At 37.0% G+C, this 27,375-nt stretch overlaps 2 protein-coding genes across 4 annotated transcripts in view; one reads left to right on the forward strand and one right to left on the reverse strand.

Annotated features, from left to right (window-relative positions):
• LOC120514971 (quinone oxidoreductase-like protein 2) overlaps positions 1 to 14,297 on the forward strand; it is a 32,262-nt gene extending 17,965 nt beyond the window's left edge. For both annotated transcript variants that reach the window (XM_039735631.1, XM_039735632.1), the window contains 3 exons: positions 9,289 to 9,470; positions 13,250 to 13,478; positions 13,557 to 14,297. In XM_039735631.1, the coding sequence (XP_039591565.1) occupies positions 9,289 to 9,470; positions 13,250 to 13,478; positions 13,557 to 13,625 (480 nt within the window). In that variant the 3' untranslated portion in view covers positions 13,626 to 14,297. The remainder of the gene's footprint in view (positions 1 to 9,288; positions 9,471 to 13,249; positions 13,479 to 13,556) is intronic.
• On the reverse strand, positions 13,676 to 27,142 carry ankrd45 (ankyrin repeat domain 45). 2 transcript variants are annotated; one of them, XM_039735636.1, is made up of 6 exons: positions 27,123 to 27,142; positions 26,676 to 26,944; positions 25,490 to 25,657; positions 14,812 to 14,906; positions 14,387 to 14,522; positions 13,676 to 13,779 (listed from the first exon to the last, which is right to left on the reverse strand). In XM_039735636.1, exons 2-6 carry the CDS (start codon positions 26,911 to 26,913, stop codon positions 13,739 to 13,741), a joined length of 678 nt encoding a protein of 225 aa, XP_039591570.1. In that variant the 5' UTR covers positions 26,914 to 26,944; positions 27,123 to 27,142; the 3' UTR covers positions 13,676 to 13,738. The 2 variants fall into 2 exon arrangements, with proteins under 2 accessions (XP_039591570.1, XP_039591569.1); XM_039735635.1 differs by lacking the exon at positions 27,123 to 27,142 and having other exon boundaries at positions 26,676 to 27,108.
• Between the last annotated feature and the right edge of the window lie 233 nt (positions 27,143 to 27,375).

Below are 27,375 nucleotides of genomic sequence, written 5' to 3' on the forward strand. Positions count from 1 at the left end.
AGTTGAACTTAAAAGTATAGCATTTACACACTCGGTACAATAATCACTGTAAAGCTTTAATGAATTATAAAGCAGTTACCATAAATACTCACATATAATTTGGGTTTCTCGATCATAAAATCAGACCCTGACTTAAGCTCCTGTTCAAAAATGCGACACTTAAATTTTTTTTTTCCATTTTCTTGCCTCCTCCAATCTCGAATCAGTTTCTCAGATGCATCGTATATTGTTGCAGCAGCACAGTTACCAGTTTCTTTCGCTACTTCAACAACATTTAATTTAAAACCAGCTTTATATTTTTTTCCGATCAAATGCTCCATCATAGATAAGGGATGCTCTTATGATAAAGGTGTATGAGGGTGTGAGATACAAAAAACACAAATCAGTACAAACATTGTTTTGGAATAATTCAGGTATTACCGTGTGGTCACATAGGCACAATACATTGAAAAAAAAGGCAGTGTGCTTCGTGGCTACTCTTGCAGGTGGGCGTTAGCATATCATAATCTCTTGGAGCAATAGCGTGAGTTTTTCGCGTTCTATTTATACGACCAACATTATAAAATACCAGAAATTATATGGTAAAATCAAGACCCGACTTATTTGTGGGAGAACTTATCCGCAAGTATATACGGTAATGTATTGTACTTACAGGTTGGCCTCAGATAATTGATGACCTTGGTAAATTGTGGCCTGGATAATCAAATTTCTATCATACAGATTATGAGTTTGGATTAGCATTAAGGCTTAGATGCTGTAAAAAACTCACAGTGTTCCAGTGTGATGCTAAAGTGTCATGTGCTGCACTCGGGTCCCAATCCAGGTGGTTCAGCATGTGGTGGGTGCAGCAACATGCAATGAGTGCATGCTCCCAACCTCTCTCTCTCTCTCTCTCTTAGGTTCACAATCATTTGACTTTCTGGTTTTGATCTTTTCCTTTGTTTAATTACTGTGATTTTTGCCATTTGCATATCCCAATCCTATTCCAAAGAAATATGTATATGTATATTATATATATTTTTCTGCCTAGTCAGTTGTGGCCGAACAATTTGAAGGTTGTAGCTTGCTCAGTATTGAACAACAACAACATTTATTTATATAGCACATTTTCATACAAACAGTAGCTCAAAGTGCTTTACATAATAAAGAATAGAAAAATAAAAGACACAATAAGAAAACAAAATAAGTCAACATTAATTAACATAGAATAAGAGTAAGGTCCAATGGCCAGGGGACAGAAAAAACAAAAAAAACTCCAGACGGCTGGAGAAAAAAATAAAATCTGTAGGGATTTCAGACCATTAGACTGCCCAGTCCCCTCTGGGCATTCTACCTAACATAAATTAAAACAGTCCTCTTTGGATTTAGGGTTCTCACAGAAGGACGTGATGATGATGGTCACGTAGACTTCTGCCTTTTAATACATCCATCATTGCTGGAGCATCATGAAGCTTTGAGTAGGTGGAGGAGGCGCAGGCCACCACCGCAAAGAAACCGGAAAAAGAAATAGAAGAGAGAGTACGGATCAGTACGGATTTTAGAGCCACCCTGAATAGTTATTATGAAGATTTGAACATACAGAGTATCAGGATTAAGTTAAATTGAAGTTATAAAAAGGCCATCTTAAAGTAATATGTTTTCAGCAGTGTTTTAAAGTGCTCTACTGTATCAGCCTGGCGAATTCCTATTGGCAGGCTATTCCAGATTTTAGGTGCATAGCAGCAGAAGGCCGCCTCACCACTTCTTTTAAGCTTTGTTCTTGGAATTCTAAAGAGACACTCATTTGAGGATCTAAGGTTACGATTTGGAATATAAGGTGTCAGACATTCTGATATATAAGATGGGGCGAGATTATTTAAGGCTTTATAAACCATAAGCAGAATTTTAAAGTCAATCCTGAATGACACAGGTAACCAGTTTAGTGACATTAAAACTGGAGAAATGTGTTCGCATTTTCTTTTCCTAGTTAGGATTCTAGCAGCTGCATTCTGCACTAGTTGCAAGCGATTTATGTCTTTTTTGGGTAGTCCTGAGAGGAGTGCGTTACAGTAATCTAGTCGACTGAAAACAAACGTGTGAACTAATTTCTCAGCATCTTTCAAAGATATAAGAGGTCTAACTTTTGCTATGTTTCTTAGGTGAAAAAATGCTGTCCTAGTGATCTGATTAATATGCGATTTAAAATTCAGATTACAGTCAACAATTACCCCTAAGCTTTTTACCTCCGTCTTGACTTTTAATCCTAATGTATCCAGTTTATTTCTAATAGCCTCATTGTATCCATTATTGCTAATCACTAAGATTTCAGTTTTCTCTTTATTTAACTTGAGAAAGTTACTATTCATCCATTCTGAGATACAAGTCAGACATTGTGTTAGCGAATCAAGAGAATCGGGGTCATCAGGTGCTATTGATAACTACAGCTGTGTGTCATCAGCATAGCTGTGGTAGCTCACGTTGTGCCTTGAGATAATCTGACCTAACGGAAGCATGTAGATTGAGAATAACAGAGGACCCAGGATAGAGCCTTGTAGAACACCATATTGGATACCATGTGTCTTCGAGTTGTAATTACCACAACTAACAAAAAATTTTCTCCCTGTCAGGTAGGTTTCAAACCAATTTAAGACACTGCCAGAGAGGCCCACCCATTGACTAAGGCGATTTCTCAGAATATTATGATCAATGGTGTCAAATGCAGCACTCAGATCTAAGAGGATGAGAACAGATAAATGACCTCTGTCTGCGTTCACTCGCAAATCATTTACTACTTTAGCAAGTGCAGTTTCTGTGCTGTGATTTGTTCTAAAACCCGACTGAAATTTATCAAGAATAGCATGTTTATTGAGGTGGTCATTTAACTGTATAATGGCTGCCTTCTCCAGAACTTTACTTAAGAAAGGCAGGTTAGAGATGGGTCTAAAATTTTCAAGAGCCGAGGGGTCAAGATTATGTTTCTTAAGAAGGGGTTTAACTACAGCAGTCTTAAGACAGTCTGGGAAGACCCCTGTATCTAATGACGAATTTACTATGTCAAGAGCATTATCAATTAGCACGCCCGATACTACTTTGAAAAACTAAGTACTAAGAAGTACTATTTCACAGTGTAATTAACGGAAACCTTTTAAAAATTTGAGTAATTTGGTCATTTTGAGACAACTAAGAGTCAATGTTAACTTCTGTCAGACAAATATTTCATCACAAATTATAACTCATATTGTGTCCTTATTTCCAGTGCAGGTTTGAACCTAGTAATATCAATTGATTTGATATAATAATGCAAAAAGCAGAGTGGGCGTGAATGGAGGAAATCATTTGGCATAAAAAATGTACAGCTTATAATGGTGTGTGCCTTGGTGAAAAATGGGATTACAAGCAGGGAAAGGCAGCAAATGGCTAACCCTGAACATAAGAGGAATGCAAGCAATTGCTGTGGTGATGCACATTGTCATACCATTGCAAGAATGTTTTTCAAAAAAGTTATCCGAAAATTCACACTTCAGTAAAAGTACTTTGTCTAAAATATTTTGCATAGCTCTTCATGTGGAGAATTTTATTTCTTTAATCTAATACATGGATACCTGAAACAGAGTGCCACCATCTTAAAATGATGACAGCAGGACATAGGAATGAAGCCCTAATACGTGGTAGCAGCAGTGTTTAGTAACCATAGATAACATGAGTGTAGCCACCCAAAAAACACACAGAACAACAATAGGATAGTGTTTCAATAACATAACCATCACAACAAAAAGCTATTACAAAATTGTCAATACTAATAAAATGTGCTAAAATAGAAGCAAGGAGTTTTAAAACTTTTCACAGATGTGGTTTCAATCTGCCACAACCCTAAATTCACACTGAGCTAACAGCAAACAGCAAGTTAGAGCGGTGAAAAAGTGAGACAGATGAGAGAGTGTACGTATTTTTGGTAGTTTGACGTGGGCAGGTGGATATGCCACAGTACCAATTACATGGAGACATCAATTCTAGGTGGTGAGTTCAGAGAAACTGGAATGTGTATTGTTTTTGATGAATATTTTTGGGTATTACATGGGATAATCCTTCTCATTTTGAAAACCATTTATTTAATAAAATCCTTATGTTAATATTTTATGTCTTTCTTGGCTGAGCTGTTTTCTGGAATGTTACCATGAGATTGCCCCTATCTGCTTATATTTTATATTTAATAATTTTGCAGATAGTCATTCATATATATATTGTCACAGGTGGCTGGGGGTGTAACCCAGCCGGGACACCCAGGAGGACTGGAGGAGGGCTTACGCCTCCCCCAGGCCATGTAGGGGCGACCACCCTGGTGGCTTTGGAAACCACAGGAACGGAGCTTGGAAGCTCAACCCTATATGGGCCCATGATGACTGCCAGGGGCCGCCCCAGTGCCTTTGGAGCCCTGGCCCTCAGCACTTCCACCACACCCTTGTGCTGAGGGGAAGAGGATTGCAGACGCCCGGAGTGCTTCTGGGTGCACAGCCAGCACTTCCACCACACTGGGGATGGCCAGTGGAAGATTATCGGGAGGCACTTGGAGCATATCCGGGTGATTATAAAAGGGTCCGCCTCCCTCCATTCGATGGCTGGAGTTGGGTGGAAGATACGGAGCTTGGAGGAGGGGAGTGGAGGCGGTCAGAGACAAAGAGAAAATGCATTGTGAAAGGGTCTGGACTTTGGGGTGATTGGTGCTGTGGCACTGGGTTGTGTGTGTCATACTTGTACATATTCTTGTAAATAAAAGTGTGTTGGGTGACAACCGATGTCTGCCTGCCTGTGTCCGGGCTGCTTACCACTATATATATATATATATATATATATATGTAGTAATCCCTCCTGGGATAAGCAAAAAATCAATACGTGCTTTTGGGCTTTTAAGTATGCCAAAGCACCGCGATAAGGCGCCATTTTTTAGAGGAGCATCCGTATCTTCTAAGCAAACAGCCTCTGTGCAAACAGCCCCTCTGCTCACACCTCCTCCGTCAGGCGCAGAGAATGTCAGAGAAAGAGAAGAACAAACAATCAAGCACCGCGCGGGAAGCATATCTTATATCATTGAGGAGTTTTAGTTAATATGTAATACATGCTCTGATTGGGTAGCTTCTAAGCCATCCGCCAATAGCGTCCCTTGTATGAAATCAACTGAGCAAACAAACTGAGGAAGCATGTACCATAAATTAAAAGACCCATTGTCCGCAGAAATCCATGAGCCAGGGAAAAATCCGTGATATATATTTAGATATGCTTACATATAAAATCTGCGATAGAGTGAAGCTGCGAAAGTCAAAGCGCGATGTAGCGTGGGATTACTTGATATTTACAGGCCGACAGATGGAGCCCTCCCTGCAGTATAAAGGTGCCCCGAAAACCAGCAGGGAGTCATGGACTATGTAGTTTTTATACATGGCCCTGCTGGATACCACAGGAGCCGCAAGAGGGAGCTGCAGGGAGGACCGAAGAATCATTCATGCCCTATAACCCGGAAGTACGTCATAGGAAGAGCGACGTGCTTCCAGGGTGAGAAGAAGGACTTGTACCTGACCTGGAAGTGATAATGAATCACATGGACTGGGGATTGGGAACACTTCCGGGTCAGGATGTATAAAAGGACTGTGGGAGCTCCCAGACGGAGAGCTGAGCTGGGTGGAAGGGTGGCAACGCGTCTGGGAGTGGAGGATTGATTTATTGTATTTGTGATTAGTGATTGTATGAGTTATAGTGGAGGAAAGGGTGCTTTATGCACTGTGGCATTTAAATAAAGTCTACTGTTGGACTTTTACCTGGTGTCTGGAGTCGTGGACACACGTGGACAATCTGTCACAATATATATATAAGGCAGCTTTAAAGTATATTTCTAATTGAAACTCCTAACCAGTCTAGTGTTTTGGTGTAAAAAAGGCCAATTAAAACGTAAGTAATTTGCTTGACTGACACTGAATGCACACACAGGTATTGCTTACTGTTGTTTATAGTGCACCTCTTTGAGAAGTGTAAATCTCATTTCTTCAAATATTCAAGAAAGCTATTTCCAGCCTCGCAGAAGAAAAAAAGATCACAAACTTTCAAACATGTTGAAGTACAGGAGCACTTAGAGCTGTATTTCAGGGAAGACTGAATCTCAGCATCTTAAACATTTTAGCAGATATGTGTGTGTGTGTTTGTCATTTTTTGTGTTTCAAGGCTGAAGTGAAGGGGGATTGCTGAAGTGTTATTTCCTATAATTTATCCAGGGTGGTGATGTTAGTTTAATGCCATAAATACCACCTTATCTAAACCACTTAAGTGAACAAAAGATAATTATGCAAGTGTATACAAAAGAGACAATTCCCTTAATACATGGTTCACTAACACAAAAAAATGATCTATAAAAGTCTATAATTTGTTTGAAGAAAAAATAGTTAATCAAGAATATATTTTTATCGTTCTGAATGTAATTGCTACCAGAATGCATGTGGAATAACATAATTGCCATGAGATGTACAACAAGTATCAGTCATAAATAACTACATCATGCTGAATTATTTGAAAGATTATAGAGGAAAAATTCCAACATCACAAAACATATAGGAAGCTCAGGATTATTTTATTGTTAGGTACATAATCGACCACATAAGATGTTCTTTACTTTGCAACTTGATGTAAAATATTTGTTGACTTTTTAGGTGTATTTGCATATAATGCAAAAAGCACCTACTGTGGTTGCCATGTCTTTCTGTCTGTCTGTCTGTCTGTCTGTCTGTCTGCAGAAACAACTCAGCTCCCAGTAGACCAATTTTGTTCAAAGTCAGCAAGATTATTCTTCAAGGAAATTTGTCAGGGAAATTTAATTTGTGTTTCAATATCTCCAGTAAAGTGTACTGTGCACATTTTGGAAATTTTCACAGATTCTCATTAAAAGGCTTTGATGAATTTGCAGACTTATCTGTTGTGAATCTGGATATGCAAAATAGCAAAGGAGTGAGGCCTCAAAGAGACCCATACAACAGATCTCACCCAAGGAAAGCCTAACCCAGGAATACAGGAGGCGTAAGTTCTCACTACTCTTCAAATGGAGATACATGTTAAATACAAAAAAACAGCAAATAGTCCCAAAACGCACAACGTGTGTCAGTCAAAGAATCTTTAAAAAAAATTTAAGATTTATTACCGAAAAGATATATATACAGTACTGTAGAACAAAATCTCAAAACAGCCACACAAGATTAAAAGTTGTTGCTTAAAAAGGCAATCCACAATAACCAAATCCCAATCTGCTTAACAGAAATCAAAATCCTTAGAGAGAGCAAAAATGTTAAAAAGCCAAAAAAAACTTCAAAGAAAAAGAATAAACAATAAGAGGAGAACTCCCCAATGCCAGTGCATGCAATGTACCACAGAGGGACAGCAAATCCCATGAGCCTTTATAGGGCTGGGAGCAGTCCCTCATTGGAAATTGACAAGTGTTCCCTCCTCTTGGGAAGTCACTCACAAGAAAGAACAATGACCCACACATAGAAACCAAACTATTAACAAAACTGACAAAACAAACATACTTATATAAAGAATAAACATTAACAACAAAGACATCAAGAGGAGTTTAAACATGGTCAGAAGAAGAAGCCAGGCTTAAACATGACATAGTCTAGCAGGTGTAGTACATCCTGTGTAATTTCAATTACAGATAAGTTTGCTGTTTTAAAACTAACCTTGAGAGTGGTTACTGTATATTATATATTTTGTATGTTTTACAACTTGGCAATTTTGCATACTTTTCTCTTTTACTTGTCCAACAATGGCTCTTGATACAAAAGTGTATTCCAAATACAACTGTCAGGAGAGCAGAAGCAGCATATCTACTACACCAGCTCATTTCTCTTGCTGCTTGATTCAAGTTAACTATAAGTTAACCATCGAAAAAGAAATAAATAAAAAAACGAAAAAGTCACTTACCTAGAAATAAATGTAGTAGGAAAGGAATTATATACATTTTTAGGTTACGCTAAAAACAACCGGACAGCTGCATTTTCTGCTCATTGTAATAAATTTAGTAATACTTTGACCTGATCTTCATCGTGGTCTGAAGCAGATAGCAGTTTTACCTTCAGACTTCAACAGACATTTTAAACCTCTGTTGGGTACATATTTGAAGACTTGTATGTTTAAGAATTTTGAAAAACAACCACTCAAAGACCCTCCACAATGAACAATTAACAACAGGACATCAGGTGCCATTTTTACATCACCTGAGTTGGAATCTGCTGTCTGTGAAAGCTATTCAGACACCACAAGTTGTATAGGCTAGTTTTTAAGTATGTGACATTGTAAAGTACTGTTAAAAATCGTGTTTTATTTTTGTAAATGAATCTTTGATACAGAAATGTTTACTCAACAGAAGTGTGACAACTGACTGCTGACAGGAAGATATAAATGCTCCAACATTCAAATCAGTTAACTGAATCCCCAAACACAACTGAATGTTATTCCATGCATGCATTGAACTTGTTACAATAACAATTCAGGGGTGCTTTGTTTATAGAAATTAAAATGTTAATATGCTGTATGAAAGAAAGAACTGCCATTTGGTGTTGTACTTGTGAAGGCTGAAAAATGATTCAATTAGAAGTGGAATGTCCCTGCTGCAGAGGATACAATTTACTGATGCTTGCAAAAGAAGACGTTTGGTTTAGATTTATATTTATTGTCACATGTACAGAGTAGTGTCTCCGTTATGCAATTATCATTGTTAAGAAAATCTTGTTCATTTAGTCACATCTGTTCTCTTTCAACAGAAGACCTTATTGTAATTTTAAAATTATAAATATACATTATTCACACAGACAAATTATTCATGGGCTTATGTTACTTGCTACTTGTTACTATGACTTGAATTTGTAGGTGCTTTGTAAAGATCTCATTGTGTTTACAGTGTTAACTTGGGTTGCTAATCTCTGGTTCTAAAATTATCAAGCACATAAACAGTCTACAAAACATTGAAATGTGAGTTAGCCAGAACAGAAATCATACATACATCATGTTCATACAGGTTTTCTACCATCTAAAAATATAATTTTTGAAATTTGAATGGACTGTTCCTTTTGAATATATACTGTTTAAGATTGTTTAAAGCTGTTACCATCTTGTATTTAAATTTTCTTACATTGTTATTTTGCAATGTGCTGTTTAAAATAATGTTTACGTGGTGATTGTTCACTTGATTACAAAGATCTGCATCACACTTCCATGGTAATTGCAAATAAACAAATAAACAAAAACAAATAAGTGTTGCTTTTACATTTTAAGGTGATTGCTGCAGCAGGAAGTGATGAGAAGTGCAAGATAGCAGTCCAGAAGGGAGCATCTTCCAGTATCAATTATTCCAGCAGTAACTTAAAAGAGGAGTTGAAAAAACTGACCAATTCACAGGGAGTCGATGTGGTATTTGATGCAGTTGGTGGAGAGATCTTCAAAGATTCTCTCAGCAGGTAATATTTTTAAAAATCTACTATATAATAAAACACTAAAGTCTGTGTATCCCGGTCCCTTACAGCAATCTGATTGGTCAGTTTTACTTTGGTCACCCGATCGGAAGAAAAAGTGTGAAAGTGAGACATACAAGGAGGAGTAAAGGTATAGTAGGCATGCTGAGAGAAACCTTCAAAGATTTGAAGTATAAGAGTGGATAGTAGGCAAGCAAGGTGCCTGAAAATGGGAATGCACTCGGCTTTGGTAGCGCCAGTCAAGATAGGTTCAGACACGCAAGGATACAGAGGCTTTTAAAGGCAGTGTACCGCAAGAAATATCACATATTTTTAAATTTATTCTATTATCTGTCTTCAACAGGCAGCATGGGTAGTGTACAGTATAAAGTATATGGAGTAAAGCTGATGTCGCATTACATTAAACAACTTTTAGTTGTAGAAGATATCAATGTTGAAGAGTGCAGTTGTTGATGTCGTTGTCAGAGAACATCAGATTACACGCCTTGAAATAGCAGAGCTTGACAAAGTACATCACTGCATGATGACTTTCCAGCAAAGTTCACATTTCCAAAGTATTGCAAGCTCACTTTTTTATGACAGCCAATAAAATGCTGCCTGGTAAAGCCCGTGCAAAGGCTTTACATTTATTGTAAGTCCATATGCAATTTCTGGCTTTTTTTGTTCTTTTTTTTAATTCTGTTATGGTGCATAAAAAAAACAAAACATCTTTTGTTTGTCAGGTCCAGAACACTTGCATTCCTTACTCCTTGTTAGCTGCATTGTATGTATTGTACTTCTGGGTGAGCACTCATTGGGAATCAACACTCACACCACACAAGCCTGGTCTTCCAACTTAAGTGAAAATCAAACCTGGTTGGACTGAGTCAATGGGTATGTTAGACTACACAACTCGTAGTCTCATAATACGTTGCAACTGCCACTGACTTTGTAAGATTATGTAAATAATGACTGCAAAATCACTGGAAAAGTTGTGTAATGTGATATGACCTAATAATAGGGACATATACAATCAGGTGGGAGTATTTTTCTCCATCTTGCTTATTTTACTAAAAATGAGCTACAGCTTCTAAATATTAAATCCAGTAATTTCTCAAAAGACAGCAGCAATACAGCCTGTTATTTTGTTTCAAAGAAATGCAAATGATCCTGAGATTCATTGTTAAAGACATTTTCTTGCGCTTGTATTTCTTCTTAGAACCAGTATTCAGCACAATTGTTTGTTTTAATATATATATTTTTTAAACAGTCAGGTTTTCACTATTTTAACCCAGCACTGCATGTATTTTCAGGTGTGTCTTGCTTCAATATAAGGTCCAAAGGTTGATGCCTTTCGTTATTTAGGCTACCCCCATAATTGTTATCATTGCTGTTATTCTTTCATCACTCTTAATCCTCCATGCTTAATCCACAGCTGCCCTTGTATGATGGCCCAATGACTACAGTAGCCATCTGCACATTTCTGCATAACCTACTGACAATACAGAAGTGGTTTCCACACAAGATGTTTTCATTATGATTTCAGTCATTGTGTGTCGTAAAGTAGAGGAGGAGATAAGCAGACCTCTCTCAAAGCTAGAGATAAAGTGCAATGAAAATCTTATATGGTGGTTCAGCTACACGGAATAAGCAATTTGCAGTATTGGAAAGATAACCTGCATTTACCCCTTAAGTTACCATTTATGAATCCTATAACATCCAGAATGGGACATCACCACCTAGTGACTTTCTAGCAGATTGCATTGCATGCAGACTGGCATGCTATTATATTAAAAAATTAAAATACTTACTACACATTGTCATTTGTAAAGTATTGTTTTTATTTTAAGAGAAAAAAATGTTTCATTAGAACATTGAAAATATTTTGGCAAAAACAGGCCATTCAAATTGTTTGTTTTCTGTGATCATCTGATAATGGTGGCTGGCTGGCATTTTAAAAGGAAATAGATAAGTACATTAGCCATGGGTGAACACTTCTCTTAATGATTCATTTTATATTTATTGTAGTGTTAGCAGATTTTGATTTTTTTTTTCTTTATTTCAATGATTTTATTTTTGATTTTTTTTTTCCAATAATGTGGACTCATTTAAATTTGAATACTTTGTGATTTAGGGTCAGCTCTTTTGCTATAAATTGTATGTGGGGCAAATCAGACTTGATTTACTATATTTGTTTTTACTGATTATTTGGAGATTTTTCCTTTTTTTCATTCTACACTTTCACTCTAGCATGTTATCGTTTTTTTATGTGAAGAAACTTGCAGAACAAATACATAAGTATCCATGTCCTTTGTACTGCACAGGGTGTGAACATTTGGGGGTGCTTTAGTGACATCATCTATCAATCTATAAGTATGCCAAAAACAGGTTTTTTAAATAAACCGCAACAGAAGGATCAAAAAGAGGGCCAAAAACCATGAAAAATAACAAAAGAAATGTTAACTAACACCTACTGCGACACTGGGCCTTTTCACTACAGCTCTTCCATCCCTGTCTTCCTTTAGCTGTTCCACTTCTCCATGACTGCAGTCAGTACCACAAGTTTCAAATGCTCCTTTACCTCTTGTTTCTTCCTTACTGACATGGCCTCTGTTCGGGCAGATGCCTGGCAGCAAATCTACTCTTCACTCTGCACTCACTGGAGTTTTGTCTGAATGACAACTTTAAATCCACTTTTGCGTTTACTTCTGGTCAAGCCTTGATCTTGAGTCGTGGGCTATGTTGGGCTTGCTCCAGGAATTCCAGGTTAAAACTCCCTTTAATGGTGTATAGTGTTTCAGCACCCTTGAGCCTTTAGTTTCACAGAGAATGCTCTCCATAGCAGACACCACACTACCTTCTCTTACAGAGGGACAGCAATAAACCATGCATTTCCCAGTGGATTTGAGCACCTTCTGGTGGTTAGAAGGTGTTGCTGCTTCAAGTGTTCCCTCCTTGACCATCTCTCTTAAATCTTGGTAACCTTGCATATATCCTTTACAGGGTGCTGTGCATTCACACTTAGGGCATAATGGCCTCTGTTAGTGCCAGTGTTGTTTCCCATTTTCGTATTTGTCATAGCTTTAGCCTAATTCTGTGCCTGCTGGGTCTCCCACTATATGTGCAATAAAATCTCGTTGGTACTGTTTATGATTAAAAGTCTCTCTTCTGCTTGTTCAGATTCTGCATTGTAGTTTCAGTTGTGGGGAGACATATTGTATGAAAAAGTGCGAAAGGTCAAAAAGCCAAAAGAAATGAAGAGCCTACCATTACATTAGTCTTTTAAGACCAGCCCCTTCAATACATTACAGCAATTTTTTAGAATATAAATGTATGTGTATATATATATATAAATAGATATGTTTTAAGAAACATTATTTTATCAAGAATAGGTGTTCCCCTGCAATAAGATTGCCCGCCTTTATCATGAATAACAAAGCATTTTTCAAATGTACTCTATTTTTCTTCCAAGTATTTTCAGCTGTTGATGAAGTTTGTCCAGAGGGGGCTGGGCGGTCCCGTGGCCTGGATCCCCTGCAGATTTTGTTTTTTCTCTCCAGCCGTCTGGAATTTTTTTGTTTTTTTCTGTCCTCCCTGGCCATCGAACTTTATTCTTATTCTATGTTAATTAGTGTTGTCTCATTCTAATTCTTACTTTGTCTTTTATTTCTCTTTTCTTCATCATGTAAAGCATGTTGAGCTATTTTGTACATTATTTGTATGAAAATGTGCTATATAAATAAATGTTGTTGTTGTATTAATTTGTTTTATTTTTGTCTTGGCAGTCTAAGCTGGGAAGGCAGAATTGTGGTAGTTGGTTTTGCTGGTGGAGCCATACCCTCAATTCCAGCTAATCTTCTGCTTTTGAAAAATATTTCAGCGATGGGTGTATATTGGGGTCGTTACAGAAATGAGGATTTTGGTTTATTTTCCAAGTCCATCTTTACAGCTATTCAGCTTTGCAAGGAGGGTAAAATCAGACCCCACATTGGAGCTGTCTACAAACTTCATCAGGTAAAACTTCTGTCTAAAGCAGATTGGGCAAAAATAACTCTAATATTTTAATTGAAATAATAATAATTTTATTGACAGGTGAATGAAGCTTTTCTACATGTAGCACAAAGAAAATCAATAGGCAAGGTCATCGTGTCCATGAGATAGCAGATAAAAGGTGCATTCAGTCTTCCTGGCTTGCTTGAAGAGTTCTGTCCCAGAACATGTGCAGATTTTCATTAAAAGGACGCTTCAGATTTGTTATACCACTTCAAGTAACTTCAGCTTTTCGATGGCTTCTCTCCTCTGGCTGATTTTTTTTCTATGGGGAAAAAGCAGAAAATGCATTTTGCAGCTTTTCTTGAATGTTATCTGAATATTTAAAAGCATGAAGAGAAGTAGTTGTTTGTGCTAAAAAAGAAAATATAGCTTCATGACAATATGTAATTTGAGCTGTACCTTTGAATATAAAATAATTAAAGCCAAAATTATCGTGATATAGTTCATTGTCATATTTGATAAATGACACTTAAACGCAGGACAGAAAAGCAGCTGACATTTAAAAACCTGAAGTGACTCCTTATTTTTAGTAATTCAGATGATGATAAGTTATATTTTGTGAAACTCTTCTGTTTAGTTAAAAGTAGTTACATAAATAAAGTTTTCTTAATGTCTCGTGTGATAAAAACACATATCTGTCCATGTAATTTTTATAGGCTTTATATATAGCTGATCCAATAAACTAATAACATATGAAAATGTAACAATTTATCCTGACTGTTACAGAAATTTGATTAGAATAGTAGTAATATTTTTCAAATTGTAATACTCTTTTCTATTTCTTTCTCGTTAAAAAGAAGATTTTGTTTCTCAAGAAAATATTTTGTTAAATAGATGGCAAAAATTATTTTTTTATGGTAATTACTCACCTGCAGTAAGTTTGGTAAAAACAGGAATTAGTGCATCTTCTAACTGCTTTTTTTGTTCTAAAAAATCTTGGACTGTAGGATTTTTGGCATTCTGCATCCAGTCAGATTTTGAAAGGCATAAATTTAGAGTGGTATTCTACAATAAAACAAAGACAAGCAATATGTTTTACACACAGAATGTCTTTTCAAATCAAAGATTTCTGAAGGATTTCAGAGTTAGTTTGTTAAATGTACAGTATGTATGTAATATTTTAAAACCAGATGTTCATTTTTCAGTCATTCTGTTTATTTATTTGAACACTTGTTTGATTTAATCCATTGCTAGAGATCCTAAATAAAAAATATAGTATGGAAAATTATAATGCAGTTTTCTATATCAAATATGGATTTATAGAGACATTCTTAAAAAATCTTTGTAGCAGTACCTTATCATCTTTGTTGAGTTTTCCTTGAACTTTTTCTGGATCTGCAATAATGGACCTCACATTTGCAATGTAACTTGCTAAAGCTTGCCGTGCTTCTGAAAAACAGAAAATTCAGTTTTTAATCTGAATGTGCAGGAAGCTTTTTTTGTTTTGGGATATTGTTTGTTTGCACCAAACACAAAATGTACAGAAATCTTGTACCCTATGGTTGACATCCATCCAACCTGGGCAGACCTGCATACAGGGTGATATTCAAAGAGAAAATATAATTATTTCTTAGTAGCAGCTTGCAGTTTGGCCCCATTTACACCTGTTTATGTTGATTATGAGTTATCTGCTTAAACATAAAATTAAGAAAGAAATGGAAGTAGAAAAAGTGAAAGACTGAGAATTGGGGATCTGCACTGGTCCACTAAGATCGAATAACATAAGAATAACCTGATGGGGCAGAATATACAGTAAGCATTGACAAGCCAGAAAGTTACGTAAAAAGTCCCATTATTGGTAAGGATTGGTTTCTAATTAACATTCTTTTTGCAGTATCTATACTGTATGTTTTATTTTACTTAGTATACACTTTTGTAATTTCTTGTATTGTATTTCTTCCATTTGCATAAATAAATAAAGTGAAAACATGTTTTACATTAACTTGACCTAGACTGATTTAAATCTAAGGGTTTCACTGAAGAGTCAAAGCTGGTTTAGGTGTGAGAACTAGAGGACGACAGACAGAAGGTTAGGCTTACAACAGGTAACAAAACCATTTAAAGACTCATCAAGATATGAGGGAACCTCAGGGCACCATTGCTTCCATGCTTGGCGAAATGATACATGTGCCCTGGATGGCCTTCCCAGTCCAGCTCCTGCTTTACCCTCATGTTAATCGTTGTATCTCCAGTCTGAAATAGACTTTGAATTTACAATGCAAAGCATACATCTCACTTACCTGTCCCAATTGTTATAGAAACTTTTATTACTTTAATGTAGGATTAAATCACAACAAACAGATAAATGCTAAAAATGAGGAGTTCAATTTCAGTAAGGGATTTTGGAAATCATTACAATTATTTAAACATTCTACATGATTTAAATTTATAAAGCCTAAAAATCCTGGTGTACTTTCCAGGCACCAAAAAAGGCTTTAGTATACAGTGGTGTGAAAAACTATTTGCCCCCTTCTTGATTTCTTATTCTTTTGCATGTTTGTCACACAAAATGTTTCTGATCATCAAACACATTTAACCATTAGTCAAATATAACACAAGTAAACACAAAATGCAGTTTTAAATGATGGTTTTATTATTTAGGGAGAAAAAATCCAAACCTACATTGGCCCTGTGTGAAAAAGTAATTGCCCCCTGAACCTAATAACTGGTTGGGCCACCCTTAGCAGCAATAACTGCAATCAAGCGTTTGCGATAACTTGCAATGAGTCTTTTACAGCGCTCTGGAGGAATTTTGGCCCACTCATCTTTGCAGAATTGTTGTAATTCAGCTTTATTTGAGGGTTTTCTAGCATGAACCACCTTTTTAAGGTCATGCCATAGCATCTCAATTGGATTCAGGTCAGGACTTTGACTAGGCCACTCCAAAGTCTTCATTTTGTTTTTCTTAAGCCATTCAGAGGTGGATTTGCTGTTGTGTTTTGGGTCATTGTCCTGTTGCAGCACCCAAGATCGCTTCAGCTTGAGTTGACGAACAGATGGCCGGACATTCTCCTTCAGGATTTTTTGGTAGACAGTAGAATTCATGGTTCCATCTATCAAAGCAAGCCTTCCAGGTCCTGAACCAGCAAAACAACCCTCACCATCATACTACCACCACCATATTTTACTGTTGGTATGATGTTCTTTTTCTGAAATGCTGTGTTCCTTTTACGCCAGATGTAACGGGACATTTGCCTTCCAAAAATTTCAACTTTTGTCTCATCAGTCCACAAGGTATTTTCCCAAAAGTCTTGGCAATCATTGAGTTGTTTCTTAGCAAAATTGAGACGAGCCCTAATGTTCTTTTTGCTTAACAGTGGTTTGCGTCTTGGAAATCTGCCATGCAGGCCGTTTTTGCCCAGTCTCTTTCTTATGGTGGAGTCGTGAACACTGACCTTAATTGAGGCAAGTGAGGCCTGCAGTTCTTTAGACGTTGTCCTGGGGTCTTTTGTGACCTCTCGGATGAGTCGTCTCTGTGCTCTTGGGGTAATTTTGGTCGTCGGCCACTCCTGGGAAGGTTCACCACTGTTCCATGTTTTTGCCATTTGTGGATAATGGCTCTCACTGTGGTTCGCTGGAGTCCCAAAGCTTTAGAAATGGCTTTATAACCTTTACAAGACTGAGAGATCTCAATTACTTCTGTTCTCATTTGTTCCTGAATTTCTTTGGATCTTGGCATGATGTCTAGCTTTTGAGGTGCTTTTGGTCTACTTCTCTGTGTCAGGCAGCTCCTATTTAAGTGATTTCTTGATTGAAACAGGTGTGGCAGTAATCAGGCCTGGGGGTGGCTATGGAAATTGAACTCAGGTGTGATACACCACAGTTAGGTTATTTTTGAACAAGGGGGCAATTACTTTTTGACACAGGGCCATGTAGGTTTGGATTTTTTTTCTCCCTAAATAATCAAAACCATAATTTAAAAACTGCATTTTGTGTTTACTTGTGTTATATTTGACTAATGGTTAAATGTGTTTGATGATCAGAAACATTTTGTGTGACAAACATGCAAAAGAATAAGAAATCAGGAAGGGGGCAAATAGTTTTTCACACCACTGTATTTAGCTATATTTTTATTGATTTAATTCATAATTAATGCAAGATTCATGCATGTTTGGAGAAAGGGACCTTGACCCATCTCATTTAGTTTGAAGTTGTAATAATCGTGTGCCTGTCCCAAGTACACTGGGCACTTGGCTGAAACCAACCTTGGATGGGTGCCACACTCACATTCATTCATGCTTACACATATGGGGTTCATCAGATAATCTAACCTGTCTTTGGGATATGGAAGGAGAAGTGGAGGAGACTCTACATGAGCAGTGCCAGCTACAGTTATAGGAAGTAACAATCGAGGCAAGGTTCAAACTAAATGACAATCTCTATACCTGTGGCTGGTCTACAAAGGTGATAAAATGAGCTGCTCCAGATGTTCATTCCAAAAAGATGTATTTATTTATTGTTTCAAAACTTCCTTATTAGCCAGACATTGGCCTAACACGTAACTAAAGCAGAAGTGAAACCTCTGACACGTAGTGCGTAACGGAAACACATAATCTAAGAGACATGTGGTCAGCTGGGCTGACAGAACAGGAATCAGCAAACTCTAAATTTATGTTGTTAGTTGGACTTTTGAAGACAAAGTAATATTCATTAATATAATGCTTAAAATTTGATAAATGTAGTGAAAGCACATGCAACACATATGTCAATAGTTGAGCACTTAAGGCCAGCCCAGCTCAGTGTACACTGGCACAAGCAATAAAGTGTGGTCATTTATATGAGGCGCCTTGAAAACAACAAAACAAAGGCTGTTCCCCCCCAAAAAAAAGATTAATCTTCAATTGAAAGAATGGTTTCACAAGTGTAGCCTTAATATTGAAACAAATGTAAAAAAGGAGGGAAATATTTGGACAAATAAAGCATCAGTTGGTTCTGAAATTTGAATTTAACTAGTCCATTACATATTACTCTTCAATAAATGTCATTAACTAGCTCCTCTCTTTGCTACTGCAGACAGAAATCTTACAAAAGCAAACATCACAAACCTGATTTTAAAAGTGACTTTAAAGACTTTGTGTAAATGGAAATATCTTGGTAATCCACTATTTCATGTGTCACTGTTATATTAATGTTGGTATTTTTTTAGTATTGATTTTCTGGCGTATTTGTTTTAGGTTATTGAATTGAAAATGTCTGAATTAATTCAGTATGTGAACATGCTAAAATAAATTAGATAGTCCATGATAATTATATTCTTTATAAACTGCATGCTAAAATCCATCCCAAGCCAATCAAATCCTCCTCAATTGATAATACATTGACGGAAAATCCCTCCTCCTGCCACAAATGAAATTCACCCACTGAAAACGTTTCTGAAAATAGTCTAAAATCAAAGCTACCATTAGATTTCAAAAGACATGCCAAATCTCCGCTGCAGGATTTACTAACATTTGTGTTGGGGGAAAGTGAAGGCATGGCGGCGCAGTGGGTAGCGCTGCTGCCTCACAGTTAGGAGACTCGTGTTCGCTTCCCAGGTCCTCCCTGCGTGGAGTTTGCATGTTCTCCCCATGTCTGCGTGGGTTTCCTCCCACAATCCAAAGACATGCAGGTTAGGTGCATTGGCGATTCTACATTTTCCCTAGTGTGTGCTTGGGGTGTGTTTGTGTGTGCCTTGCGGTGGGCTGGTGCCCTACCCAGGGTTTGTTTCCTGCCTTGCTCCCTGTGTTGGCTGGGATTGGCTCTAGCAGACCCTCATAACCCTGTAGTTAGGATATAGCGGGTTGGATAATGGATGGATGTACAGTGAAGGCAATAGTATGTATCAGTGATTCCCAAACTCGATCCTGGGGACCCACTGTGGCTGCAGGTTTTTGTTCCAACCAGATTCACAATTGGTGATAATAATCGATAACAACTGATCTCATTTAATTAGCTGGTCTTTTTTTTACCCTTCTCTTATTCTGCATTCAGAAAAATACAACAGTATGGTTTTTACATTTATAAAACATTTAGAAATATTTTTATTTTTTTCTAAAGCTACAAATGGTTAAGTCTCTTTTGTTGTTTTCCTATTATTTCCCCCTTTTCCTGTATAGTTTGCTCCCTTCATTTAACCCTAATAGTGTGTGGTCTTTAGCCGGCTTGTTATCCTGACCAATACCCCCAGGCCGCCAGATGGAGCCCTCCCTGCAGTATGGAGGTGCCCCGAAGACCAGCAGGGAGTCATGGACTATGTAGTTTTTATACACGACCCTGCTGGATACCACACAGGCCGCAAGAGGGAGCTGCAGGGATGACCGAAGACTCATTTGTGCCCTATAACCCGGAAGAGCAACGTGCTTCCCGGGGTGAAGAAAAGGACTTGTACCTGACCCGGCAGTGATAAAGAATCACATGGACTGGGGATTGGGAACACTTCCGGGTCAGGGAGGATAAAAGGACTGTGGGAGCTCCCAGACGGCGAGCTGAGCTGGGTGGTAGGAGGGCAAACGCATCTGGGAGTTGGAGGATTGTTTATTATTGTTTAATTTATGAGTATAGTGGAGGAGAGGGTGCTTTGTGCACTATGGCGAATAAATAAAGTTGATCATTGGACTTTTACCTGGTGTCTGGAGTCTTGGACAGGGGTTCAAGGGAGTGATACAGCCCTAATCTGTCACAAGTGACAACTAACAACCAGCACGGCAGACACTCGGGATGATGAAAGCTGCAACAACTTCAGTGACAGACTTACTAATTAGTAAAGAATCAATTAAATAACAAGAACACCTGGAAAAGCATAATGGAAATTAGATTGAAAATACTGTTAACAACTTAAAAAAACTACATATTCCCCATACAGCCACAACTTCCCCATATAACTGCTTATTACATTTTAATAGTAATCTACCAAACTTAGTTTGTAAAACACAGAAACTGGGAAAAAATGACTCAACTAAGCTAAGAGTTCAATGAAGAACGGAAGTTGGTTGGAAGAAAAACCTGCAGCCACATTGGGTCCCCAGGATCGAGTTTGGGAACTACGGGTATATATGACTATGATAATAAAGCTTACAAGAAACAAAAACCATAACACAATAAACCAAAACTGTCATTGTGTTAAAAAATACTGCTTTTCAATCAGCTTTATACATTTCAAATCGATTGTGTATATTTAATTTATTAACCTGTGTAATTTGCATGGTGTTACATTACTGATCAAATTAGCTTAAAAGGTACCGTAGATCGATGATAACATTCGGGGTCAAGCGTGTTTTTATAATATTCTGAAAAAACTGAGGACTCTTCTAACCCAAAGACATTTCTTACAGGTAATAAAATAGCTTTTAAACTTTAATTTTTTAGTGAACTTTTCTTTAGGTAGACAAACAACATTTGGCTCTTGTTCAGAAAGCGGACACCACTTGATTGTTTCACAATAATTAAGATTACGTATATAAGTAGGTTTCACATTTCTGTTATCATTTTAGCCCTAAAATAGTGACTTAACATCAGGGACCTATTTTATTGACCTTAAGGTTAGTGTTTGGGTGAGGGTAAGGCTCTCAAGTGGAGTCTGCTTTCTGAATAAGAGCCCAACATTTTTCTAAAGGATGTTAGCGCATTATGGAAGTGAAAACAATATGACTCAATGAAACATTTCTGAATGGGTAGAAAGGTTTAAAGCAGAAAGAACAAGTGTAACCAATGAAGTTCGATCTGGTTGACACACAAGTCCATATCGACATGGTTAATGCCTCCATCAGAGATGACTGATGGATTATGATGGCCGCTGTTGCCGCACATTTGGATATTATCTATAGATCTGCAGATGCCATAGTGCATGATGATTTGTGCAGGTGGGTACCCAAGCAGCCAACATCCTTTAGTAAAGTTCAGCAGGTTTCACTCTGTCTGCCCAAAGAAGTCTCACTACGGCAAGTTATTCTACAATTAATATTTAATAAATGATTTGGATAGGAAAATAAGTAACAAACTGGTTAAGTTTGCAGATGATAACAAGATAGGTGGATTAGCAGATAATTTGGAATCTGTTAAATCATTACATTCGGACTTGGGTAGCATACAGGCTTGTGCAGATTTGTGGCAGATGAAATTTAATGTCAATAAATGTAAAGTATTTGACATAAAAGTAAAAATGTTACGTTTGAATACACAATGGGAGGTCTGAAAATCGAGAGTATACCTCATGAGAAGGATTTACGTGTCATAGTAGACTACACGCTATCAACTTCCAGACTGTGTTCAGAAATCAATCAGGCAAACAGAACGTTAGGTTATATACCACAGCATGTGGAGTACAAGTCCAAGGAGGTTATGCTCAACCTTTATAATGCACTGGTGAGGCCTCATCTGGAGTACTGCGTACAGTTTTGGTCTCCAGGCTATCAAATGGACATAGCAGTGCTAGAAAAGGTCCAGAGAAGAGTGATTAGGCTGATTCCAGAGCTACTGTACAGGGGTTGAATTATCAGGATAGATTAAAAGAGCTGAGCTTTTATAGTTTAAGCAAAAGAAGATTAAGAGGTGACCTGATTGAAGTGTTTAAAATTATAAAGGGAATTAGTACAGTGGATTGAGACTGTTGCTTTAAAATGAGTTCATCAAGAACACAAGGAAATATTTGGAAACTTTTTAATGGCAAATTTTGCACAAACATTAGGACATTTTTCTTTACACAGAGAACCATAGACACTTGGAATAAACTACCAAGTAGCGTGGTAGACAGTAGGACTTTAATGGATTTTCAAAACTCAACTTAATGTTTTTCTTAGAAGAATTAAGCGGACAGGACTGGTGAGATTTGTTGGGCTGAACGACCTGTTCTCATCCAGATTGTTCTAATGTTCTAATAATCCAACAGTTTCTCCATAGCTATGAAAGGGATTGCTTTTTGAAACAAAACTTTCAGCTCCTCTTTTTTTATTGCCATTGTTGCTATTCTTAGAATGAAAGATTTGGTCCACCTTGCCTCTGTTCAGTTTAAGTCAATCTTTACTATTTTAAACTGATCTGCAGGAATACTATATATGACTTTACAAATGAAAATTAAACCATTTTCTAATAAACCAGACATCTAGAGTAGTATTTAATGAAAAAGAGAAAAACTAAAATGAAAACATGCTATTAGTTTGAAGCAGGTAAATCAAAATACACTGAAATAATTGACATTTAACTTAAAGCTTCCCCAGTAATTGAACAAAGCCAGAAAGAAAGAAAAAGAAAAACAGAGACAGAAAAATGAACAAGAAAACAGGAACATTTGCAAGACGTTGTCTTAAGAAACCAAGCAAGATAGTAATGGGACAATTCAGACAAGTATAGCAAGATAGCATACACTATATGTTAAAAAAGAAGGAATGTTAATAGAAATTGAAAAATAGTGGAATGATAAAGAACGGAGGGGGAAGATAAAGGAATTAAAGAAGAAAGGTCAAGCGTAAAACATATCATAATCTTGTGCCCTTCAGACACGGAGATGAGTTGAAACATTGATGGATCTGCTGCCGAGGTGGCCACTTCCACACTCCTTTATTCCCTAATTCTGCTCTAAATATCCAATTTCCTCCTCCTTTGGCATCAGTCTGGTATATTTGTGCTATGAGATACTGTATATTTAATGAGTCAGGACTGGACACATTCCTTTTCTTTGAAGTAAGGATGCTATCTCTTCCTCATCCTACTTTTTGTATTTACAATTGAGATCTGTGGTTAGAACATGTTGAGCCCTCCTTTCTTATGTTCCTATAGTTTGTCTCCTGTACTCATTTGCTTCGGTATCTGATCTCTACTCCATCTTCTGCAAAGTTTTTCTCAAAACTCCCCAAATCATGTCTAATTGGCTAACAGACATTTTCCCCATCCTCTGCACTGTGCTGGCAAACCATCTTTCTATTTCTTTAAAATTGTTCCAAAAATCCTAATCACCTGCACACACAATTAAAATTTGTTCAAGACTGTACCTTACACCCCAGAAATGTCATCTAATGGAACTAGAACTTGATCCCCAATGTCATCTTGGCCCTCTTAAAGTTTCTCGTACCTTCCTCCACATGTTCTGGGAATGTCCTCCATCTGTGGAACTATGTGGCTGAATCCCACATCACAATTCTTTTGTTTCCCCATTCAATGGTCGTCTCAAATTCTTTTCTCTTAGACCTTTCTTCTCTTTTCTCACTGTCCCTTTCTCTCTTCCTGCAGAGGCTTATAAATGACTTCCACCATTGAAGCTTAGTTGCTTTAAGCCCCTCGCTGGAAATCTCCATCCCTTATCTCTCCTGCAATGTGGAAGTCTTCATTTTACATCTCAGATCAACAGCTCTTCCACCTTTACTGTTCACCGCTAGATTTTTATTGTTCACTTTGTGCCAAGAGATTTAACCATACCCGAGGCCGGAAATAAAAGAAAAAGAGTAGATGACAAAGTAGAACGTTGTAAAAAATTCAAAAATGGTGGCGCAATACACATGCAGAGCAGGTTAGAGATAATGGAAGTACGAAAACTCGAAAGTCTCAAAGAAATTATAGTAAAGATCACATTAGCGCAAACAAATGTAAATTATTATTCAGTGAAATAACGGAACAGCAAAAAGAGATTGAATATATTGTTTGGATTTAAACTTTAAGTCGGAGACTTGTAGATCATCTAATTCGTGTTGCCATCAGGGAAAAGTAGTGTTTCTTCCCAATGAAGAGGCGTATCCGCGGGAATTAAAAGATTTGTTGTTTGGTGAAAGTGAAATCCACATACGCGAGTGACAGAGATGCGAAGTTGCTGGCATATAGCGCAGACAAGGGGGTTGGCAAGCAAAGCGAGCAGGAGGCAGAGCCCCCTAGCATTATTTAAAATAACCTTATTGTGATACTTACATTCTCTTTATACAGTAAATATCCTTCCATATTTTTTCCATTTTCCAATCTACTTATACAGCTTAGTGTCATGGGGAAAAAAGAAATGAATAAAGGCTATTTTCTTTTTAAAAGTCTACTAATGATTAAATTACATGCAGAATGACTGATTCCACATGTTTAAAGACAGTGAAAGAAATTTAAACCACTGATTCTCTAACTATAACTGTCAGGTTTCCAATTGTTCATGGTGGGGCAAAAAAGTTTACTGGTGCTGTACATTATTATTATTATTAACTATATTGCATCTGGGTTGGGACACCTCCTTGGAGAACTGGCAGGAAGTGAAGCAGAGCAGGAGAAAAAGTCTTTAATTAGCGATTCTAATTGATTACTTCATTAATGAGGATGAAAACTGGAGTTCCATTTGACATGATGAATGAATGATTAGACCTTCCTTTATACTCTATTATGTTGGGGTTTTTTTTCCAAAGCAAATCAAAAGAAGAGTGCTGTTTCCCACAGCCTTTTGGAGTCTGGCACCATTAGATAATAACTTTGGTACAGTTCAATTCATGAAAAGTGTCTTCCACAGATTTTGTTTCAGATCATGCTATCTTTATAATATTGTACATGTTCTAGCTGACACAAAATAAATTATTTCTGCTGCACTTCTTTTGGATATTGGTAGCTTAGTTAAGTGTGGGAAAACTGAATATTTGGTATGGCATTGTGACAATGATATATTGCGAATTTGAAGAGCTGCCTATTAGGACTCAGGTCCAAAAAGACACAGTAGATATTTTTTCCATCACACAAACATGGATCAAAGCAGCTGCAAACTTTGACTGGTGGGGCTGAGCGAAAAGAAGAGGTCTTAGTATAAAATGACATAATGTTTTCCTTAATTTCCTGGAAACCTCAACAAATCCCATTAGACTAAGTATGAAACTGTTGTTTATTAAAAACAAAAAGAATTTTCAAGATATGTTCCTTGGTTTGAGAAATACAGAATCCCATGTATTTTCTAGAAATTAAGCCCAAGCAGGACAGATTTTTTAAGGTTTTCAGAATGTTACCATAAATATTATGTTAGAGGTACTCAATTAAAATTTTCCTCTTACCTTCTAATTCTAGGTAATTAGCACACTCCATCTTTGAGTAGCGGAGGGCAGCATCTCTGGCCTTCTCATTATTGAAGCTGATGGCTAAAATATTGGCTCCAAGATCAAGGAGCGTTTTCAAAGTTTCCATCTGACCCCAGATGGCAGCATAGTGCAATGGTGAATAACCTGAGAAGAAGAGGATCAAGGGGAAATAAAAAGACAACCATTACATCACTATAGTATGCTTAATATTCCTTTTGGAAGCATTATAAAAACAACAAAAAAGTTTAATTTATTAAAAGCTGTACTATGGTGAATTTTGTTTTGCTGATATAAAATGTATTATTATTATTATTATATAAAGTGCAAAACCTTCCCTAAAACTGTCTTGAATTGTTGAGTAAATTGCCTGTTGCACTTTAGGCTAAGGAAACTGTTTAAAAAATGACAAACAGATATTTTTTAAATAAAGGCACATCCTTTAATTTAACTGGACATCCTATTCTGAGAAAATGGTTTCTTTAAAAAAAAAAAAACTGCTTCATCAGTTGCATCAAAGTATTAACATTTATTAAGGGCTGTGACAGCTCAGTGTTGCTACCATAATCTTTAATCCTTAATGTACTTTGTTTACCACGGGACTTTTTAATTAGTAAATGAAAGCAAGCTTTAAGAAGCTGCACTGAAGCTGTTCCTAAGCATTACTATTACAGCCTTTAACTACTTTGCCAGAATTACAATGAATTCATTGTACATTTTATACACAGCAGTCTTTACTAATTCCGCTTGGGAAGAACAAATAAGAAATAAAGCTTGACATAGAGACAGAGTGCAACCATCCTTTCATTTTCTGAATCTGCACACATGGCTTAATTATGTAAATATCTGGGTGTGAATCCACGATAATATATAGAAGCATGGACTGTTTTTGCATACAGATTAATCCATAGATTCATTGATTCAATATTGTCACGTGAACAGAGTACAGTAAAATTCTGACTTGCATGTGCTATTCATAATAAAGGCATATAGAAACGCATAAAGAAACTGTTATTAAAAGAAACCTGCAAAGATCTGGATCGTCCATTCTAAGTTGAAAACGTTAAATAAACAAATACACATACGTTAAAAAACATCCTCACGAAGTTGTGTATTGTATTTATTTATTTATTTATTTGCTTGTTTTACTTATTCATTGATTTACCTCTCTCGGTCTTTTCGTTTACATTGGCTCCACACTTCACCAATTCCCTGACCACTTCATATCTGCCTAACATGCAGGCTTGGGACAATATGCTTCTGCCCATCGTATCCTTCACTTCCAACATCTCTTTGAAATGTACGTGATCTGGATCTTCTGCATCACTGTATAAATTCATAAGCCCTTCGATGTCTCCCGACAGAGCGCAAGAAAGGATTTTATTTGTTTCAATACTGTCCATTGGTTTTGGAGAAGAACAGCAGAGTCCTACACTGAAAAAAGTAATAAACATCAGTTATAACTGCAATGTAATTTCTTCGTTATTCGACGTAAACGATGCGTGTTTTATATACGATATATACATGGACTGTTCAAACACTGCAAATAAGACAACAGGTACATGCCAGATTTCTACAATCTGTATTGCAGTCTTTCTAATCTGTCACTCACCGATATCACGAGTTAGCTTTCAATGAGCTATTTACATTCACTATGGCAACAGTAGCTCTCCACTTTTTTCTTTCCGGGTTTGCGCGTAGTATGAAAGCCGTCCCTCCTTTACATTAGTTCCGAAAAGTCATAAAGGTTAACTTGACTGCCGTTTTGTAAATCTTGCAATGATCATGTTGGCTTTATACATTTAATCATGATATTAGAATATGTTTTTTTTCCTAGCAGCTAAAAAAAGCCTGAAAAATTCTAA

This window comes from Polypterus senegalus, chromosome 14 (genome assembly GCF_016835505.1).
Source record: "Polypterus senegalus isolate Bchr_013 chromosome 14, ASM1683550v1, whole genome shotgun sequence".
NCBI classification, from domain to species: domain Eukaryota; kingdom Metazoa; phylum Chordata; class Cladistia; order Polypteriformes; family Polypteridae; genus Polypterus; species Polypterus senegalus.

Coding starts and splice junctions, on each gene's coding strand:
- ankrd45 (XM_039735635.1), bottom strand. CDS start 26,964: ATGTTTATTACTTTTTTCAGTGTAGGACTCTGCTGTTCTTCTCCAAAA. Junction 14,907..25,489: donor TAATTACCTAGAATTAGAAG/GTAAGAGGAAAA, acceptor TCTGTTTTTCAG/AAGCACGGCAAGCTTTAGCA. Junction 14,523..14,811: donor AACTCAACAAAGATGATAAG/GTACTGCTACAA, acceptor GTTTTATTGTAG/AATACCACTCTAAATTTATG.